This window comes from Dioscorea cayenensis, chromosome 20 (assembly GCF_009730915.1).
Source record: "Dioscorea cayenensis subsp. rotundata cultivar TDr96_F1 chromosome 20, TDr96_F1_v2_PseudoChromosome.rev07_lg8_w22 25.fasta, whole genome shotgun sequence".
In the NCBI taxonomy this organism is placed as follows: domain Eukaryota; kingdom Viridiplantae; phylum Streptophyta; class Magnoliopsida; order Dioscoreales; family Dioscoreaceae; genus Dioscorea; species Dioscorea cayenensis.
In genome coordinates, this window is record NC_052490.1 from 31,683,003 (window position 1) to 31,691,748 (window position 8,746).

General features: G+C 35.4%; 2 protein-coding genes across 4 annotated transcripts; both read left to right on the forward strand.

Moving 5' to 3' along the window:
• Nucleotides 1-2,784: 2,784 nt before the first annotated feature.
• On the forward strand, nucleotides 2,785-5,076 carry LOC120251227 (S-type anion channel SLAH3-like). 3 transcript variants are annotated; one of them, XM_039259763.1, is made up of 5 exons: nucleotides 2,785-2,981; nucleotides 3,309-3,409; nucleotides 3,505-3,672; nucleotides 3,746-4,516; nucleotides 4,609-5,076. In XM_039259763.1, the coding sequence occupies exons 1-5, from the start codon at nucleotides 2,918-2,920 to the stop codon at nucleotides 4,930-4,932; spliced, it is 1,428 nt and encodes a 475-aa protein (XP_039115697.1). In that variant the 5' UTR covers nucleotides 2,785-2,917; the 3' UTR covers nucleotides 4,933-5,076. The 3 variants fall into 3 exon arrangements, with proteins under 3 accessions (XP_039115697.1, XP_039115699.1, XP_039115700.1); XM_039259765.1 differs by having other exon boundaries at nucleotides 2,908-3,141; XM_039259766.1 differs by having other exon boundaries at nucleotides 2,908-3,066.
• A 1,341-nt stretch (nucleotides 5,077-6,417) lies between these two features.
• Nucleotides 6,418-8,527, forward strand: LOC120251793 (acyl-lipid (9-3)-desaturase-like). The gene is made up of 2 exons (XM_039260442.1): nucleotides 6,418-6,733; nucleotides 6,845-8,527. Exon 2 carries the CDS (start codon nucleotides 6,851-6,853, stop codon nucleotides 8,198-8,200), a length of 1,350 nt encoding a protein of 449 aa, XP_039116376.1. The 5' UTR covers nucleotides 6,418-6,733; nucleotides 6,845-6,850; the 3' UTR covers nucleotides 8,201-8,527.
• The last annotated feature ends 219 nt before the right edge of the window (nucleotides 8,528-8,746 follow it).

The following is an 8,746-nucleotide window of genomic DNA, read 5'->3' on the forward strand; positions in this document are numbered from 1 at the left end:
TTGTTGCATATAGTGTTGTGTTGAGAAATTAAACACAATTTCAAAGGGAAAAGAAGCAATCACAAATATAAGAGATTTTAACGAGGTTGGACAGTGTATGCTTACGTCCGTGGGAGCAGAGCGGCTATCGGTTTTCTTATTAGAAAATTAGTGTTACATATTACATGAATATTTATATATATAAACTTTACCTGGTATAATTTTACCAAAATACCCATGTACAGTACTCTAGGGGTGTTGCCCCCGCACCCCCACCCTATCTTGTCAAATCTCATCTGCCCTTTCACCCTTGTATATGAGTCATATACAACAATCTCCACCTTGGCAAATATATCTCATGGATATTAAAAAAAAAAAAAACTGAAACTTCTTGTTATCTAGATGGGTTGGGTGCCATGCCTTAGCATTTAGAGACATTGATCAAGTCCAAGCAATACTTGAACTTCTCTGTAGTGGCTTTTTTTGTGAATATATCAATTGCATTCTCTGAGGTGTGAATATTCTCTAATTTTGTGAAATCTCATCTCAGTGTGTTTGGTTCTAGCATGATAGACTTTTATTAAACTTCCTCCATTCCTTTTTACTTGTCACGTTTTGGAGCTCTTCTCCATTCTTTTTTACTTGTCACATTAGAAATTTTGTACAATATTAAATAAATTTTTTTTCTAAATTTACTCTTTAATTTAATGTACTTGTATAATTTTCAATAAATTACAACCAATTAAGCATTAAATCATATACTCAACTTAGTGGAGTTTTAAATAAGGGTAATTTTGGAAAATAATTGAAGTTTTTATAAAATATAGGTAACCAACTAATTTCAACCAACTTTTCTTAGTCAATGCGAATTAAGTAAATGTGACAAATAAAAAAGAACGGATAGAGTATATTTTATTTTTTTTATGTTTGTTTTCTTTTCGATTTCGAGGATGAGACTACCGATCCTAACATCATTTATGAGAAGCTGGACAACGAAACCTCCTCCTTAGAGAAAAAGATGTCTTCAACGCGACCGGACTTATTTTTGCCAAGTAGATTGTACTTTGAATGTCACAATAAAATTTAACTCCACCTTACTCATTACCCAATTCTCTGATCAGCCTTGTTAGCCACAAAGCTTCTTTGGCAGCCTCAACAATTGTCATATATTTTGCCTTAATTGTAGACAATGTAACAATAGATTAAATAGTAGACTTCCAACAAACATGCCCTCTTATAAGAGTAAATACATATCCTATGTCAGATCTCCTATCATCCAAATCACTTACGTAGTTTGAATCCATAAACACTCTCTGTAGCACTATCCCACATTTCAACCTTTTACAGTTGCAACTTTGTTTGTCTCTACCTTCATCCATGCCTTTGCTCTTCATGACCTCTTCCCCAATGACATCTCCATTGCCATCACTCACAAGAGACCACCGAAGTTCAAGAAAAAAAGTCCTCACATTTCAAATCAATTGCTGATGCTCATCACTGCTAATTCTTGCTCTTTTCTTATCTCTTTTTTGTTTGAAGAATGAAGACCGTATATTATCGTAAGATATTCCATATGATTGTGAAATTAACAAAAGTGACGGAAAAACAAAGAATCCTCCAAGAATGATTAATGTTGCATGTGATGGTTGGTGTTATCTTGTTCCACTTGTTGTTTGTTTCCATGTTCTATATGATGGTTCTCTGTGTGTTGCTTTTCTTTGTCAAAAATTTTTTTTTTAATCCTGTGCCATAACTTTTTTTTTTAAATAAATAAATGTGCTTTGTTTATTAATAAGGACAACATAGATTTTTTTCCTCCTCCCAAATCACATTAGTGTGTAGGCTAAAAAAAAATCATTGTAAATATTCTATTCGTTCACCAAATTCACGTAATCAAAATCTCAAACAAAGGATAATGTATCATCCTCCTTGGCATAAATAGATCATTTAATCCACAAGCTAAAGATAATGCTTTAGTTAAGTAAATGGTTTTAGCACTATCAAATGTCACACCTATTCATATTAATTCCCTTTGCAATTTATTCTTCTCCACTCTACAATATCATCCTAATTCACAGCACTTAAAATAAGCTTTACAATTCCGACCTACCAATAATTTTTCAAAAAACTTTAAATAGTATAAATCAACTCATGATCATGGCCAAACTGTAAAGAAGAGAGTAATGGTGTTGTTTTTACATTGAAATAAGAATAAAAGTAATTAATGATACTTTAATAATAAATATTTTATTTAATTTAAATCTATTATGGATAGTGATTACTTTTTTCTTATTTCAGTCGATGCAATGTCAGATTTTTTTCCTTCAAACCTGTGGTGAGTGTAAAAATACTATCATATGGTGGTTTTTAAATTACCACGTTATCGTGTAGTTTTTATCGTATTCTTTTAGTGTAGTTTTTTTAATGTAATGCCACTATATTTTATTTTTAATTTAATGCACATAGTTTATTCAATTTTCTACTTAAAAAAATAAGTTTTATTAATGACTAATAAATTATTTCAAAATTATATTTACAAAGTTTACTCTATAGTGGAAACATATTTCTTGACTTTTGATTAACTTTTTCCACCAACTTTCTTATGAATGTTTGGATTCCATCATTGACTTGATAAAATTACACATTCACAGCTGCCAACTTGCTTTTAAACTAACAATATTAGCTACCTAAAAAGACCATGAACTCAAAGTGGCAACCAAAGCATGGCCTTCAATTCTCATGCGCATACTCAACTTGAAGACTTGAAGTCAAAACATCCTTGAGGCAATACGTCGAACACTTGAGTCCAATTGGTATTCTGGAGTGTTCGACGAAATGTCTTGTGTGTTCTTTTCACAATACTTTTCCATGCACGTGATGCAGAGTCATTGCAGATTTGAAGCCAACGTCGCCATGTTTCAAACATCAAGGCTCAACAATGGACATGACAAGGCTCACACAATGCATCCACCACCGTTCGCATGCATTGACTCTATCCATTGGTACTTTATTTGGCCTAATAATCTCTTCTTCTTCTTCGGCCATTAGAGAGACACTTGACCTTTCGCCACTTCTATACTCCTCTGTGTATGTGTGAATATAAGAAGCTCCTTTTTGAACTCATGCTTCAAGCTTTGCATTCTATTTAGTTCTGGTTTTTGGGTATCTTCTTCTTCTTCAGAGGCTAATTTGTTGTTCTTCTTCTTTGATTCTTCTTCAATTGAAGATGGATCTTTATATATATATATATATATATAATTAAAGAATGATAGACTACATATGAAAGCATATATGTAATAGAATCTTTACTGACTTTCTTTGGTACATAGATTTGAAGACAAGGATGGAGGACAGAGCCCATGCAAACTCATTAAACCATGAATATTCACAAGAACAAGTGGCATCAGAATCTTCCAATCAAGTGATTAAAGTAAGTGGTATTTTTCTGAAGATGCTTATATTACTGTTTACCTTATGTCTAACTGTTGTCATGCATGCAAAAAATCTCAAATGGAATAAATTCAGAGAGATACACAGTATAATTCTTTCAAGACTTGCTCTGGCAAACTTGAGAGACAGTTATCAGAGTTGATAGGAAAAACACAAGAACTAGATTTGGAGGCTAATGAGGCTGTGCCTGATGTACATCTATATTTCGATGCTTTAGAAGGACCAGAATTAGACACTCTCAAGGTCTACAAATCTTTGTTTTCTTTTTTTGTTGCTGTTTGTGATTAGTTTTTACTGAAGCTTAAATTCATGGCAGGCGACAGAAACACTAGCTCTCCCTGAAGACAAAACATGGCCTTTTCTTCTTCGGTTCCCGATATCGTCTTTCGGCATGTGTCTTGGTGTTAGTAGCCAAGCAATTCTCTGGAAGGCATTATCCACTGTTCCATCCATGAAATTTCTGCATGTCAGCTTGAAAGTGAACCTCAACCTCTGGTTCATCTCACTTGCATTAACATGCATTATCTCATTCATCTACTCTTTGAAGATTATCTTCTACTTTGAAGCAGTGAAAAGAGAGTATCACCATCCAATCAGAGTCAACTTCTTCTTTGCTCCATGGATAGCGTGTCTCTTCTTAGCTCTTGGTGTTCCACCATCAGTAACACAGAACCTTCATGTTTCTCTTTGGTATGCTCTAATGGCACCAATCCTGTGCCTTGAGCTCAAAATCTATGGGCAGTGGATGTCTGGAGGTCAAAGGAAGCTCTCAAAAGTTGCAAACCCATCAAACCATTTGTCAATTGTGAGCAACTTTGTTGGTGCTCTGCTTGGTGCATCAATGGGACTAAAACAAGCCTCAATATTCTTCTTTTCTGTTGGCTTAGCTCACTACACTGTCCTCTTTATCACTCTTTATCAAAGACTTCCAACCAATCAACCTCTCCCAAAGGAACTCCATCCTGTCTTCTTCCTCTTTGTTGCTCCACCTAGTGTTGCTTGCATGGCTTGGGCAAAGATTCAGAATCACTTTGATTACATCTCAAGGATAACATACTTCATTGCTCTCTTCCTCTATGCCTCTCTGGTAATCTTTCTCTTTGTCCTTAAAAACTAAACTACAAAACCATTCTTCCTTTTCTTAACATTATTATAAGATGATCATCTATAAATTTGCAGGCAGTGAGAATAAACTTTTTCAGAGGATTCAAATTCTCTCTTGCTTGGTGGGCATACACTTTCCCAATAACAGGAGCTTCAATTGCAAACATTAGGTACTCAAATGAAGCAGAGAATGTGATATCACCAACACTCTCTGTAGTACTCTCCTCCATCTCAACCTTCACAGTTGCATCTGTGTTTGTCTCCACCTTCATCCATGCTTTTGTTCTTCATGACCTCATCCCCAATGACATCTCCATTGCCATCACTCACAAGAGACCACCAAAGTTAAAGAAAAAAAAGTCCTCACATTTCAAATCAATTGCTAATGATGCTCATTAATGCTAATTCTTGCTCTTTTCTTATCTCTTTTTTGTTTGAAGAATATTGAAGACCGTATATTATTGGGAAATTAACAAAAGTGACGACAAAGCAAAGAATCCTCCGAGAATGATTAATGTTGCATGTGATTGTTGGTGTTTTCTTGTTCCACTTGTTGTTTCTTTCCATGTCTTATATGATGGTTTTTCACTTTTTTGTGTGTTGCTTTTGTTTGTGAATTTTTTTTTTATATAAATAAATAAATCAAATGATTTATTTATTTATTTAGATAAAGTGGGATACAGAGATTTACAATGGTAGAGATTACATAATTTATGAGACGGAGTTCACTAGACCTGTATACAAATTAACTAGAAAAAGATAAGCAAATGACACTCAAAGTGGGAGTCTTCCTATTGAGAACTCAAACTTCATAGTACTAATTGAATTCTTAAGTTTTATTTATTTATTATTATTATTGTTATCATTATTATTATTTTGTGTCATGTACTACTAAAATCCATAAAAAAAGAATGTTTGATTAACTTCACTAATTATCAGAATTGGCGGTTGTGATTTATTTATTTTATAAAAATATTTTGATTTACAAAATATAAGAAAGTACAATTGTATCAAATATGCACATAATTTGAATTTTAGATTTAGAGAATATTTGATTAACTTCGCTAATTATCAGAATTGGCGGTTGTGATTTAGTTATTATTATACAAATATTTTGGTTTACAAATATAAGGAAGTACAATTGTATCAAATATGCACATAATTTGAATTTTATACGAATTTATTTATACATACTTACTGTTTTTATGAGATATCATCATCATTTTTTTATCTTTTTCTGATATTCAGATATTTATTTATTTATTAAATAAATAAAACTAGAGTATATATAAAAATAATTTGATTTTATGAGAATTTATCAATAATTATCAATTTTATAATAGTTATACATTTGTTATTATAAAATTTACTCAATTATATTATAAAATCAAATAATAAAAATAAATAAGTTTATTTTACAATATTTGGATCAGTTATTCATATCTCTTATGATATGTAACCGAAACAAATTCCTGCTAATGATAAAAAATAAACTTTAAATGTGAGGATTGTTTTTATTTTAATCGAAAGATTCTCATTAACCTCTCCCAATGGCATTTCTACTGAGGTGAAAGAATATATAAAAATATTAATTTTTTTTAAAATTATTATTTTAATAAAAAAATATTTTTGATTTAGTAAAACCGCTAAACTGGTGGTGATATAAATAAATAATAATTCATTAAAAATAAAAAAAAATAAAGAAAATTTCAAAAAAAAAATTCCAGGTGGGCATGTCACGGAATAACCTCGCTGTCAATTTTCAGAAGATCCTCCTCGGGACAAAGCTTTGAAAATACAACCTGTCAAGCGGGGCCCACAACCCTAAACAACAAGGACCTCTGTTTCACCAGATCAGCTACATCGCATAGAACAGCAAACAGCATCAAGAATCAATACTAACCCATCAGATCATCAGAATATCCCCCTGAATTCTCTCCGAGGACGAACACTGACTTCGCTCCGAGATACCAACAATAGGCCAGCTCTCTAGAGAGAAAAAGGCGACACCTTTGAAGCCTTTTCTCTCCTTCCTCTTCAAATATTCTCCCCCCTTCTTCTCCTCCGTTCTCCTCTCCGTTCCCTTCTCCCTCTCCTCCCTCGCTCTCTTCCATCGCCGGGAAAGAGAAAACAGAGAGAGGGAAAGGGAAAGAAGCCGTTGTGCATTTCACATTGTGTCTTTTGATCTATAAAAGAAGAGGTTTTGCTCCTGATACTTTGTGCATTTTTACGTTCTAGAGGTTTTTCTTTTTCGTACTTGGGATTTTTGATCGAAAAAAGACAGAAAGCTGTGAACTTTGTTGATTTTCAGGTACCAATGGCGGTGAAGGGGGAGGAGAAGCGGTACATTTCCTCGGAGGAGCTAAAGAAGCACAACTCCGCGTCGGATCTATGGATCTCAATCCAGGGAAAGGTTTACGACGTGACGGATTGGCTCAAGGACCATCCCGGCGGTGAGATCCCGCTGCTGGATCTCGCTGGCCAGGACGCCACCGATGCCTTTGTTGCCTTCCACCCGGGCTCCGTTTGGACGCGACTAGACCGCTTCTTCATTGGCTACTACTCCGATTACCGCGTCTCCGAGGTTTCCAAGGATTACCGGAAACTTGTGGCCGAGTTCGTCAAGATGGGACTTTTTGAGAAGAAGGGGCATGGTGTCTTCTTCTCCATGTGCTTGATGTGGTGCTTGTTCATGATGGCGGTTTACGGTGTCCTGGCGACTAGCAGTGTCTTTATTCACTTGCTGTGTGGCGGGATGATGGGATTCCTGTGGATTCAGTCAGGGTGGATTGGCCATGACTCCGGCCATTATCAAGTCATGACAAGCCCTAAATTTAACCGTCTTGCTCAAATCCTCTCTGGGAATTGCTTGGCAGGGATCAGCATTGGCTGGTGGAAGAGAAACCACAACGCTCATCACATTGCTTGCAATAGTTTGGAATTCGATCCTGATCTGCAGCACATGCCCCTCTTTGCTGTCTCCTCCAAGCTTTTTGCCTCCCTCACATCCTACTTCTATGAGAGAAAGATGTATTTTGATGCCGTTTCAAGGTTCTTGGTTAGCTACCAGCACTGGACATTTTACCCCGTAATGTGCTTTGCAAGAGTTAATCTTTTTGCTCAGTCTATATTACTCTTAGTTTCAAAGAAGAAGGTGCCTTATAGATGGCATGAGATTCTTGGTGTTATTGTGTTCTGGATTTGGTATCCTTGTCTTGTGTCATTCTTACCTACTTGGAGTGAGAGGGTGATGTTTGTCATTGCTAGCTTTGTGGTTACTGGAATTCAGCATGTTCAGTTCTGTTTGAACCATTTCTCTTCCTGTGTTTATGTCGGTCCTCCGAAAGGGAATGATTGGTTTGAGAAGCAGACTATGGGCACTCTTGATATTTCTTGCTCTCCTTGGATGGACTGGTTTCATGGAGGATTGCAATTCCAAGTGGAACATCATTTGTTCCCTCGCCTGCCAAGATGCCATCTCAGGGCAATCTCTCCACTTGTGAGGGAGCTATGTAAGAAGCATAAATTGGCCTATTCTAGCGTATCATTTTGGGAAGCAAATCGACTGACAATTAAGACTTTGAGAACTGCTGCATTGCAAGCACGGGAGATGGTCGGTCCAATTCCAAAGAACCTCGTGTGGGAGGCGGTAAATACCCATGGATGAAGTTTCCGAGGTCTTTTCACTTAAGTACTGATACTTAATATTGAATTTGGACCATTCTTTCCTTTCATTTGATTTTGATAGGAAGAGATAGTTGCGCGCTCAAATGAACTTCGTCTGGTAGAGCGCAATATGCATATGTTTAGCATTTGTTTTCACAACTGTCTTGAACTATATTTCCATCTGTTTCAGTTGTATTTTTATTCTCATCTTCTTGTGTGATATCATATTCTGGTATCACTAGGATGGATTCCAGTGAGTTTTGGCATCTCTTAGGGATGTGACTTGATAGTAAAATCACTTGGATTGCAAAAATTCTGTTTTTGTGCAGCAGACTTGTGTTTTTTTGCATGGTTATGATCAACTTTGTGCCTTTATGATTTACACCAATGCTTGTTTCTGTGCATCAAGCACTGACTTTCTCACATTTAGATGTTTTTTGGTTTTGCTATTGCTATATATATATATCACTGTTCTGAGCTCAAGAAGGCTTCCCTGTCTCAGCAACCCCCTGTATGGTGTGGTTTCTCTATGTTCATGTTACATCTT

Excerpts from the sequence above, each read along its gene's own strand:
- LOC120251793 (XM_039260442.1), top strand. The coding sequence starts at position 6,851 with ATGGCGGTGAAGGGGGAGGAGAAGCGGTACATTTCCTCGGAGGAGCTA.
- LOC120251227 (XM_039259763.1), top strand. The coding sequence starts at position 2,918 with ATGGACATGACAAGGCTCACACAATGCATCCACCACCGTTCGCATGCA. Across the intron at positions 2,982-3,308 it reads TGCATTGACTCTATCCATTG|ATTTGAAGACAAGGATGGAG; the intron begins GTACTTTATTTG and ends TTTGGTACATAG. Across the intron at positions 3,410-3,504 it reads CTTCCAATCAAGTGATTAAA|AGAGATACACAGTATAATTC; the intron begins GTAAGTGGTATT and ends GAATAAATTCAG.